Below are 12941 nucleotides of genomic sequence, written 5' to 3' on the forward strand. Positions count from 1 at the left end.
ATCTGAAACACAAGCATATTCAGCTTCAGTAGATGAACATGAAACAAAACTCTGTTTTCTCACTTGCCAGTAAACAGGACAATCATTTAGGAACATCATGTAACCAGAAGTGCTTTTGCGTGACTTCTTGTCGCTCGCCCAGTCGGCGTCAGCAAAACAAATCAACTTTGGTTGATCAGCGTGTGTTGGTTCTAGCAATAACTTCATGTGTTTAGTGTGTTTCAGGTATTTCAACAACTTCTTAATGCATGACCAATGAAATTGTGTTGCCTTACCTACGTGTCGTGATAAAAGATTAACACTAAGTGCGATGTCAGGTCTGGTCCAACTACTAATGTATAATAGTGAACCAATGACTGAACGATAAAGTGTTTGATCCTCGAACTCAGGACTTGGTTCATGTGTTAAGTTGTGAAAATCTGTTTGCATGGGTGTCTTTGTTGTGCTAGCATCTTTCATGTTGCAATGATGTAGAATGTGGTCAATTTTCTCTTCTTGTGAAAGACTAAACCCCTTCTGTGTCTTTTCAATTTGAACACCTAAATAAGTGCTAATGTGTCCTAAAGATTTTAGTGTGAAGTATCTCTGCAAACTTTTGGCAAAAATCTCACTCATTTTCTTATTTGGACCAATATAAACAATATCATCAACATAAACAAGAATTATCTCATATGCATTGTTAGATCTTTTTGTGAACACGCATTCATCAGTTTCGGACTTAATAAAGCCCATTGAATTTAGTTTGTCAGTAAGACATAAATACCACATTAAACCTGACTGTTTCAGACCATAAAGACTTTTGTTCAGGAACCAGGTATCCCCTTCTTGCTTTCGGAATCCTGGAGGGCTTCTCACGTAGATCTCTTCGTCTAGGTCTGCATGTAGATAAGCTGTGTCCACATCAAATTGGAAAACTTCTAAACCAAGAATAGTTGCAGTGGTTAAGGCAATTTTTACACTTTCAGTTCTGACTGTTGGTGAATAAGTGTTTGTGTAGTCCTCAGGATAACGTTGAGCGAAACCCTGAGCTACAAGTCTGGCTTTGTATAAAGACTCACCATTTGGTTTCTTCTTGATTCTGTAGACCCATCGGGTGCCAATGACTTTTTTGTTTGCTGGAGGTTTTGCAGGTGTGAATACATTAAGTTTCTTTAAACTGTCCATTTCATCCTGCATTGCATCATACCACTTGTCTTGTTCTGAATCAGGAAGCTGTTTGATTTGTGTGAATGTCTCTGGAGGAAGAGTAACGTTGCAAATCAAAGGTAATGGTGACTTTGTCAGTTGCCATGAATAACGTTGTGGAGGGATTCCTTTTGTGGCCCTCTTGGAACATCTAGGAGCATCAGTCCAGTCTTCTTCTTCTTCTTCATCATCATCCTCGTCCTCACGTTCGTCGCTAGCATCAGCATCCGCGGCTTGCGAAGACGGAACATCAGGTTGTGAAGAACTGGTAGAAGGAATATCTGCCTGCGAATTGTCATCAGGCTGCGTGGCATCTGGAACACCATCTCTAGGAAAATAAACTTCAGGATCATTGGAATGAATCCTGGACCAGTCAATGTCTTCCTCGAAATTAGCAAATTGTGAAATGACAATCACATGTTTAGTATCAATGAATTTGAACCATTTTGAATTATCATCAATACCCATAAATCTCAGTCTCTTTGCTACTGTACCTCCCTTTCTTCTTTGACTTAAGGGAGTGTTCACCATAGCATATGAACCAAAAATGTGGAGGTTCTTGAGATCAGGCTTGTAGCCATACAGCATGTAGAAAGGAGTTTGATTGATTACACTGCTCCAAGTACGGTTGACAATGTAATTTGCATACTTGATTGCTTCACCCCAGTATGTGTTACTGAGATTGGCATCTTCTAGAAGACAACGCATCATGGTTTGTAGAACCCCTTGTCTTCTTTCTACGACTCCGTTATGAGCCGGTGTATATGGAGCAGATATCTGATGAAGAATTCCATTCTTACGCATCCAGTCCTGGAAACGCTGAGACATGAATTCTGCACCACGGTCACTCTGGATTCTGGCGATGCGAACTTGGTATTGTGTAGAAACAAACGCTGCAAAGTCTTTAAAGATCTGAAAGGTCTCAGATTTCTCTCTCATAGGATATACAAATCCATATCTAGAATGATTATCTACAATTGTTAAAAAATACTTTCTGCCACCAAGTGTTGGTGGGAAAGGACCTACTATGTCAGCGTGTACCAAATCAAAAATGTGTGTTGACAGGCGTGTAGCGTGTTTGGGAATTGCAGCCGCCTTGGATTTAGCCTTTTTGCAAACTGCACAATCCAAAAACACCTTACACCCCTTTAGATCCAAACCTTTTGCGAACTCCGGCATCTTTCTAAGAACACGGAAACTGGCATGCCCCAATCTTCTGTGCCACTTGTGAATACACCTGGAATGCAAAGGTTTACCAGTTAGTGAATTCTCAACATTAACAGTTTCATGAGGACCCTCAGGCTTGCTTTGAGCAACCTGTTTCTGTTTTCTCTGTTTGTTGGCTTTAGGAGCCTTTGGCACAGTAACGTTTTCTCTCTCTGGGACAACTCTCTCTGGGTTCGCGTTGTGCCTTTTTGGAGTTTGCATACTTGCCTGTGCTTGCCCTTTAGGCTTTGGCTTTAAGTAATAAACACCACCAATCAGCATGGTTTCAGCAACAATATCACCATCTTTAACTAAGTAACTTGCTTTTTCGAGGTGGTGAACCTGGAACTTTAAATCTCTAGACAAGTGACTTTGACTAAGCAAATTACTGGTTGCTGAAGGTATGTAATAAACATCAGGTATGTGTGTATCGAGTTCTTCAATGTAAACAGTTCCTTTTCCCATAACCTTGCAAGTGTGGTTGGTGAAGGAATACAGTTCTCGATACTCGGGCTCTGGTTCGCCCATCTTTGTGAAAAGTTCCCTTCTGTGGGTAACGTGCACAGCTGCTCCACTGTCTAAAGTCCACAAAAGACGTCTGTCGAACTTTGGATCAGGTTGTGGAACGTTGGTTATGGCCAGTGTTACAAGTGGAGCTTGTGGATCACGCCTTGGACCACGACGACCTTGTCTTCCGCCTCTACCTCTGCCTCTGGAGTCTGTTCCTCTGGGCTGGTACGTGACGGGAGCTGGAACTCGTTGGGGACAATCCCGGGTGTCATGTCCCACACGGTTGCAGGTGTAGCATTTTGGCATCCTTGGAGCGTAGCCTCTTCCTCGGAAGGGACGTCTGGCTGGAGCCTTTGACGCTGGGGGTCGTTGCAGATGTGGTGTAGCTAACCTGATAGCTTCGTCTTCCACTAAAAGTCTGCAAACGTGGTTAACTGTGCGTTGAGCAATAGGCACGTAGTTAATCTTTGCAACAGCATCTTTCCATTCATAATTCAATGAGTTAATGATGATGCTAATCATTTGGATATCATCGATTACATGGCCATTTTGTCTCAATTCACTTCTCATTCTTTTCAGTTTGGTCAAATGTCCACCAATTCGTTCACCAGGTTTCAACTTCGAACCATGGAACTCAGACATGAGCAAACATGAAGATTCAATTGAAACGGGCCTGTAGCAATCTTCCAAAATAGCCCAAATTTCTTGGGCAGTTGCATCAGGTGGAATCTCTTGGATCTCAATTTCCATTGACATGAGTAAAGTCGTGATTGCTCTGTTTTCCAGGTCTCTCATTGCAGGTGTCCAGGGCTGAGGAGGAGGATTAAAAATCATGGAATGTGTGCCTTCTCTTCGAAGCAAGAGCGCAATTTCACTGACCCAGGCTTTATAATTCTCTCCTGACTCCTTTAATTTGGACTCACCAGTCAAGGGGGTGACTGTGAATACCTGCTGAGGAATGTGCATCGGAACAATTTGTTGATCTGGTTGCAAAGCTGGTTGTTGAACCAGGGGATGCTGGGGTTGCATCATTGGCCTTTGCATGGCAACATCAAATTGGCTTCCTCGAATTCGCCTTTGGCTTTGCCTTTTTCCATCTAGGGAGGATTCGGCACCGCCAGGGGGTGTTGAAGACTTAACCTTTGGAGGCAAAGTTTTGGCTTCTAAAGAACTCATAGGTAAATCTCTAAAGCTTTGATGAAACTGCATCATCTTTTGCTCTAATAATTTTTCTCCGCCAGCAGATGGCAGTGCAGCTTCACTTCTTGGCTGCAGCCCTCTATACATGGCCGGAAGTTCAATGGGCTCAAAGGGATCACGTGACCTCGGTGACGTGTACATATCTCTTTGTTCTAATTGACCAATGAACTCTGTGGGGTGTGTCTTAGGCTGTTGTTTTGAAGACAAGATGGCGTCCTCAGACATTTTGGGAGTGGGGGAGCTCCTCCTACTTCGCTTTATTTCGTTAAAGCACTCTCTCACCTCCCTAGTATATTTTTCAAACAGCTTTAATCGATATAGATAGCTTTGCATTTCTTCCTCATCATCTGGGAAGATTTCATAAACTTTGCTTTCTGCGTGGGAGGATTTTTTCTCTGCTGGCAGTTGCCGTTTAGACTTTTGCCATTCATTAATTGTATCTTGATAATGAGGGAGATTTACTGACCTCAGTCCGTAGATCTTGCCTTCTGTAGCTCCTTCCCCCACATCTGGCTCGGCACCTGAAGAATCTTGCTCCTCTGTGTCTGAGGGAGCCTCCTTGTCAGAAGAAGCTGATCCATCTGTGCTTGCCCCATCTTTCTTTTTCTTTTTTTTCGACATGGCTAATTAGCCTTAGTCGGTTATCTTAAGATAGCATGAAGGGAAAATACAGCCATAAATTGTAGCCATCTCAGCTGGTATCATCAAACCAACCTCTGCATACCAAGTTGTCAGGAAAAAAAAACCGCCCTGTAGAAATTTGAGATCAATGGATCAGGCTGATTCCCTTCCGCATATCTTTTGAGATATTAAGAAAAATAAAATAAAAGTCTTTGACAAGTATATTCTAATTAATAAACAAACTTTAATACGAAAATAATAAAAGTAAATGAAACAGAAAATAACTAATTGTTACATTTTGATAATGAAAGCTCCGGTTGCCAAGTTGGCAGCTGAACAAAGAAGAAAGGAATTTTGGAATGTGTAACGCATGCGCAATAAATCACTTTCAGATAACATTTTGTTTTATGACCTGCGCAATAAAGCTTTCTTAGTTTAACTCTTGAATGTCAGTTCAGGCCTAGCAAACTTTTTAACATCGTGACAGATATGTCCGAGAACCCTAACAGATCATAATCCGGTGTGGATGGAACTGGAATATGGAGGGGATCTAGGAGGTCTTGGAGGCTAAATGAAAATTTATTTAGATATGAGGGAAATGTCACAGAATGTAAAAAATATACTGAAAGAATATTTTGCTTTTAACATGCATAAGGGAATAACCATGGAAATGGTTTGGGATGCAAGTAAAGCATATATGAGAAGTGTCTTAATAAACTTGAATAATCTATATAGATGTAGACAAGGGGAAAAAAGAAGGGAACTAGAAGAGGAAATAAAAAGGAAAGAGCAGGCGCTAATATCCAACCCAGATGACAAGAAGAGAAAAGAAGCAATTACTTTATTACGAGGGCAATTTAACATGTTGATGTCAGATCAAGTAGCAACTAATTTGTTGTACGCTAAACACAATACTATTTGTAATGCAAATAAACCAGGTAAATGGTTAACTTGCATGTTAAGGATAAAACAGAAGACTCATAATATAGAGAAAATAGAGTACAAAGGTAAAGAAGCTTATCGACAGGATATGATTAAAAAGGCTTTTTTAGAATTTTAAAAGAAACTGTATGCTGTGGATAAAATACAAGGTTTAGATATAGATAGATATTTGGAGAAAGGGAATATCCCCATAGTTACAGATGAGCAAAGGGAAAGATTGAATCCGATATCTACAGAGGAAATTCTCCTGGTAATTAAGCAGTCAAAAGTTGGTAAGGCCTCTGGCACAGATGGATTGACGGCGGTTTATTACAAAAATTTACAATTAGAAATGGTAGAACCTCTTAAGGAACTATTTAATAAAATACAACTGGGAGGAGGAGTACCACGATCTTGGAGAACAGCCTTTATTTCCCTGATCCCGAAAGAAGATCAAGAATACAGTCAACCAAAAAATTATAGGCCTATATCACTACTCAATACAGATTATAAAATTTTTGCTAAAATACTAGCAAATAGGTTGATGTCAGTTATACAACAAATGATTCACAATGATCAATCTGATTTTATACATGGGAGACAAATGAAAAGTAATGTAAGACAAATTGTTAATACATTGGAGTATTTGGGGAAGAATAACCAAATCCCTGCAGTGCTTATATTCTTAGATGTGGAGAAAGCATTTGATCGAGTGGATTGGCAGTTTTTAATGAAAATAATACAAAAGATGCAGTTTGGAGAGTACTTTACACAATCTGTTAATGCAATATACCAGAAACAAACAGCACAAATTATAGTTAATGGTAGTTTAACAGAACCTTTTAAAATTGAAAAAGGAACAAGACAGGCATGTCCCCTGTCTCCATTATTGTTTATTTTAACCTTGGAATTATTGTTGAATAGAATACGTGACTCAGATGATGTACAGGGAATTAAAATTAGGCACCATGAATACAGAGTACGAGCATTTGCGGATGATTTGGTTGTAACTCAAACCCAACTGGGGAAATCAGCTGTAGGTTAATGAACATAAATACTCAATATGGTCAAATATCTGGGTTTAAAATAAATTTAGGAAAAACAAAGATGATAGTTAAAAATATGACTATAAATCAAAAAGAAGAACTGGAAAGAGTGGCAGGATGTGAGATAGTTAAAAAGGTCAAATATCTAGGAGTTTATATTACAACCTCAAATGTGAAATTATATAAGTATAATTACGAACCATTATGGCAAAAAATACAGATAGAGATGAATAAGTGGAAAAAATTACAATTATCCTTACTGGGAAGGATAGCTGCGGTTAAAATGAATGTTTTGCCTAAGTTTTTATTTCTTTTTCAAATGATACCAATACTTTAAAAAATGCAGATCTGGAGGAATGGCAGAAAAGTATTAATAACTTTGTCTGGACAGGGAAGAAACCAAGAATAAAACTTAAAATAATGCAAGATATACGTGAAAGAGGAGGTCTGAAAATGCCTAACTTAAAATTATATTATGAAGCAGTAGTATTATCAACGATCAGTGATTGGATTAATTTAACAGAGGAAAGAATATTGAATACTGAGAGATATGATTTGGTATATGGTTGGCATGCTTATTTAATATATGACAAGAAGGTGGACAAGATTTTTAAAAGCCACATATTAAGGAATGCTCTATTGCGTGTCTGGAAAAAATATCAATACAAGTTAAATGATAAGATACCTATGTGGACAGTACCCAGACACGCGATAGAGAATATAAGTATAGAACAAAAATAAGACGTAATTACATATAAGGAGCTTCTCAACATAGAAAGAGGTGTACCACAACTAAAATCCTTGAACGTATTAAGAGAGGAAAGGGTAATTCAAACCTGGTTTCAGTATGGACAGTTACAGGCTAAATGGAAAAAAGACCAGAAAATTGGTATTATACAAAATGAAGATAATTTGGTAAAACAAATTAGGGATCAGAGTCAAATTCATATAAAAAGGTTGTATAATACACTGATAGAAATAGACTCGGAAAAAGAGTTAGTTAAAGATTGTATGATAAAATGGGCACAAAATTTTGAAGAACCAATATTGAGGGAAACATGGGAAAAGATTTGGGTAAGAAATGTAAAATTCACACAAGCTCAAAACTTGAGAGAGAATTTTATAAGATGTTTTATAGATGGCATTTAGATCCTAAAAAGTTAGCTTGTATGTATCCAAATTTACAATCTAAATGTTGGAGATGTGATTGTATTGACGCTATGTATTATCATGTATGGTGGACTTGTAAAAAAGTTAAAGCATTTTGGATAAAAATATGGTGGATCATTCAAAATATTCTTAAAAAGAGGATAAAGTTCACTCCCCAGCTATTCTTGTTAGGTATAATCACAGATTGCACAGCTATAGAGACTAATTTGATTTTGAATTTAATAACCACAGCAAGATTGTTGGTGGCACAGTACTGGAAGAGGGAAGAACTGCCTACTATTCAAGAATGGACGTTAAAAGTAGTGAACTTAGCAGAGATGGCCAAAATTTCAGCATATTTGAAGGATTCTTCAGATGAGAAATACAAGCTGGAATGGAAAAGATGGATTGACTACATTCAAAATAAATATCAGACTAAGAAATTCCAGTTAGCTTATGAATAAACAAGGAATGTTACAATTTATCCAAAGTTAGTTTAGTAAAAGGGGAGTTAAAGTACAAGAGTTGATAGGATGCTATAGTTTGTTAGCTTATGTTAGTGCAGTGCTTCTCAATTATTTTCTGTCATGCCCCCCCTAGGAAGAAGAAAACATTTCACGCCCCCCGCGCGACTGTAAATAGTATCATTTGTCTATAAAATTGTTATAAGTACATCTCTGCATAACACTTTATCCTTATTAACGTATAAGAGAATAAAAAAAGAAAGAAATGTGGATCAATTTACAACAAAGAATAGCTTTATTAACTGTAGCAGAAAAGAGAGAGAGAGAGAGAGAGAGAGAGAGATTATATCTCTCTGAATAAATATTCAGAAGAATCTATCCACTATAGATGATCGCTCTTTGCAGAATTACTATAGCTTTGTGTCCAAGCGTAGTTAGTTTAGCACTGTTTTGATAAGGCCTAAAAAGTGGAACTTGAATACGCTTAGGATTGTAGATATAAAACAAAGGGAAAAGAATGAACTTTCAGTTTTGTTCAAATAGTTACATATGCTCTGATAGAAAGACATTACCACTTTCAAGGACAAAGTTCTCTGGCTTCCAAACTCCAAAACTCAGCTGCTGAGTCTTCCAGCAGCGGTGGCTCTAGGAGGGTGCTTTATGGTTGTGGGCTGGCTGCTGGAAGACTCTCTGTCTGGAAGACTCTATATCCAAAAGACTCTCTGTCCAGCAGCCAGCCCACAACCATAGAGCGCACTCCTAGAGCAGCCACTGCTGGAAGACTCAGCAGCCGAGTTTTGAAGTTTGGAAGGCGGAGAAGAAGTTATGCTCGTGAGCGTGGTCACCTCATGGCAGCTTCGCTCCTGACAGTCAAACGAGATCGAACGAGCCCCCCTTTATGGAGCCTCGCGCCCCCCCTGGGGGGCGCGCCCCACTATTTGAGAAGCACTGTGTTAGTGTATGATTGTTAAATGTTTATACCTTCTATTTTGCTCTGGGAGGTAGGGGGTAGGGAGGGTTGGGGTAGGGGTAGGGTTGGGGTGGAAGGAGGGAAGGGGAAGGGGAAATATTTGTAAAATCATTAAATTCTTCAGAATACAAGCTCAAGATCAAAGGCCAGAGAGGGCATAAAACCAAGGATTCAGCTTCTCTTCCTCCCTTCTCTTCTTCTCCCCAACATTGAAGCATGTGATCACCTTTTCTGTTCAGGATTCAAGCCATGTGGTCCTGTCCACCATTAAAACCATCTTTCCAAGCAGCCTCCATGTCTCCAGTGTCTTTTTCCCCACTTGGAGTCGAACCCAGAAGGACATTTCTTTCAACAGAGTCTTCTTGAAAAATTCATCTTCTGATTTTAACTTTTCCAAGTTCTCCTGTATTTGCCATTAATGTTGTTTCTCAGGTTTTGTTCCCTGTATTGTAAAACCTTAAGATTTTTCTGTTTTTCCAAAAATGTCCAAATATTATTTAGTTCAGTGACAGGGTAGTAGGTCAAATGCCTTTTTTGTAATCAATCTAAACCAGATAAAGATGCATCTTTTAGGATTTTAAATATTGTTTTATTAACAAAAATTGTCTTTCATATTTCTAGAATTTTGATATTCTTTTTTTGCACTGAACAATAAAGTGATTTTTAACAAGTACCATTACTGCTAATGATACTTGTTAAAAGCTTGAACATTGTACGCAAACAAGTTAGGTGCTGGATATAAATATTTGGATGGTGCTTCTTTTAGTTTGTCTTTCATGATCAAAAATGTTCACTGGTGGTAGTGAGCCAGTCATTTATTAATTCTTGATGCAATGTTTGATATAAAATGGTTAATTGCTTAAGCCAAAATCCATGAAATTTATCTTTTTCTGGGTTTTTTCCCCAGTCTAATTTTCTACTGTCCCATCTAATTTTCTTTTTTTGCCGTGGTGGATGGTTTTCAATTTGTAACCCATTTCTATTGTAATTACTTTCTGTGGCGATATAAGAGTTGATTGATCTTTTTTGTCTTTATTGGTTGGGCAAGTATGCAATTATTTATATCTATCAAGCTTTGGTTTCTCTGTTTGCATTGTTGACGGTAGACTGGTGATATTCTCTATATTATGGTAAGAATCTGCTATTCTATATCTCAACCTTAGCAAGAACATTTTCAAGCATGCCATTAATTTGTTAGATAAGAAATTATGATAAGATCCATGTAAAAGGATTGTTTCTGAAATTGATATTGATTTTCTAGTTATAGCACTTTATGTATTCTTTGTTCTTCTCTTTGGCAATGTGTGCATCACCATGTGGTATCTTGCTCACTCACACACACATATAACAGTGGTTTAGTGGGTTTATTAATATTCCACAACAATTCCCTTCACCAAAAACATAGAACTGTCCCAATTATGTCCAGCCAAAAGCAGACTGATGCTAGTCCACAGAGCAATAGCCAATGAGTCCACAAGGCACTTGAAAGTTTCTCAAACAAGATAAACCCACCAGGCAAAATGAAATCCACAGTACAAGAGGGTTCACAAAGCAAGAAAAGTCCAGAGCTCACAAGGCATGATTGAAGTCAAGGCATGGTGTCAATCCAAAGAAAGGCAGAAATCACAACAATCAGGAGACACACAGCTAGAAAATGAACACATTGTTCTCAGCATCATTTCCATCTGTCTGCTGTGCTAAATAGCCAGCTTCTGGCACAGTCATCAAGAAGGGAGAGGCTGCCTCCTCAAAAGTAATCAGGCTGACCTTTGTTGTTCCTACCTTTTCTCTGCTCTACATGTTCTCAGGTCAGGTGCAGAAAGAGGTTCCTCTTCCTCATCTCTGACCAGTTGCAGCTGCGTGCTTTTCTCACCTGGAGCCTCAAGCTTGTCCTGCTGCAGCTGTGTTTCAGCCAAATCCTTCTTAGATGGCTGCTTAGATCCATTGACCAACTCCCCTCCAGATGTGCCTGGAACTGGTTCATTGTCCTCCAAGCTAACATTTGGAGAGGCATCTGGGGAAGCATTCAGGGGAGTCATCATACATTATTATTTTCATGTGCTCTTATTTTCTTTTTTCTTTTTGTCATTTTTTTTAAAAAAATGCTTGTATGTGTAAATCTGATTCTCATGCTTAGCTGCAAAGTGTAAAGCAGGTTAAATATAAAGCAGGCTTTTTTTATTTAAATGAGTCCTAAGCAGTTCCATATCTTTTTGCTGCAATGGCCTGCCAAGTGTTCTCCAGTTGTAATGTCAAATCTATGCCTTATATAAAAGGAAAGTTATATGGGTATATAACTAAAGCTATGACCACAATAAGACACATGTCATAAAACTCCTGCTTCTTCCATCATTATAATCACATTGGTGTTACAAACACAATTGTTGGCAAAGTGAAAGGTAGTAATATGTAACCAAAGAGGGAAATAATTGCCTGTGAAAGAAATACTGCCATATATTGTCTTGGAAATAAAAGTAGTTTCATATAGCCAAGGTGGTTAATTTTCTAGAGAGGCAGTCAACCTAAAGCTAAACAAACTAAAGTGTTAGCACTGATATCTTTCTACCCATTAATTCCTGTCTAGATGAAATATTATGATTGGCAGGTGCTAGTAAACTGCTTTCCATCAAAATGTCAACAAGTACTGCTGTTTGATAATTGAACCATTTCTGGAAACATTTTTGAAAGTAACTGAAATGCTTATATGTGAGAATTGTGCACTAGTTGGAAAGCAGTTTCCAGTCTCTGTATAGTTAAAATATCAGCTATGTCAGGGAGGCCAAATGTTTCTAATGTAAATGAGGTGTGCTTAAAAATAGCAGCAAAGATAGGTTTATTTCACCTTGTTTGGTTTGGTTTTTCTTTAGGATCTTTTTTTAAAACATTGGAGAGAACTCTTGCCTTACCCATGGCCCTGGTTCCTGAGCTGCAGGTCTTCTAGAGCAATGTTTCCAAATCTTAGCAACTTTAAGATGTGTAGACTTCAACTCTCAGAATCCCCAACCACATGCTGGCTGGAGAATTCTGGGAGTTGAAGTCCATATGTCTTATAGTTGCAGAGGTTGAGGAACACTGCTAAGGAGGAAGTGTTAGTTTCACATCTCTGCAGCAACTTGTCAACAGCCCAGACCAAATGAGATGGAGTCATTTTCATCTTTTCTGCATCAGACAAGCTATTGAATATTTTTTTAACTTTTTTTAATTGAATAAACATTTAAACATTGGACATAGAGTGACCTTTCTGGCTTTGTCATTTCCATACATATTTTAACATAACAACAAATACAGTTCCTACTTATCGTACATAGCTACTTTGATCTTATTAACATATCCCTTATTCTCCTTTATATATTTATCTATTTTATTATCCAGTTCGAATTTTACAATCCTCAAATATTCTGTTTTGATTCCTTTTCCTCATTTCCAACCATTGATACATTTTGTTCCAAATTTCATAATATTCTGTCTCGTCTCTATTTTTGATTTCTAGTATCAATCTGTCCATTTCTGTAGAGAGCAATTTTTTCTTTATTACCTCTTATTATTATTTCTTTTTCTATGCACAAGAAGTAAAGAGATTTTTGTACCTGCAGTATTTACCCAGCATAGGATTTCAACATTTCAAGTTGGCAGAAGTAGAGATGATCAGGATTAACTATCACATGATTA

At 38.1% G+C, this 12941-nt stretch overlaps 1 protein-coding gene across 1 annotated transcript in view; it reads right to left on the minus strand.

Annotated features, from left to right (window-relative positions):
- SAMTOR (S-adenosylmethionine sensor upstream of mTORC1) overlaps positions 1 to 12197 on the minus strand; it is a 78774-nt gene extending 66577 nt beyond the window's left edge. The window contains exon 1 of the mRNA XM_081957461.1: positions 12179 to 12197. Coding sequence (XP_081813587.1) covers positions 12179 to 12182 — 4 coding nt within the window. The 5' untranslated portion in view covers positions 12183 to 12197. The remainder of the gene's footprint in view (positions 1 to 12178) is intronic.
- Positions 12198 to 12941: the final 744 nt, after the last annotated feature.

This window comes from Natrix helvetica (assembly GCF_964273705.1).
Source record: "Natrix helvetica genome assembly, chromosome: 6".
NCBI lineage: Eukaryota > Metazoa > Chordata > Lepidosauria > Squamata > Natricidae > Natrix > Natrix helvetica.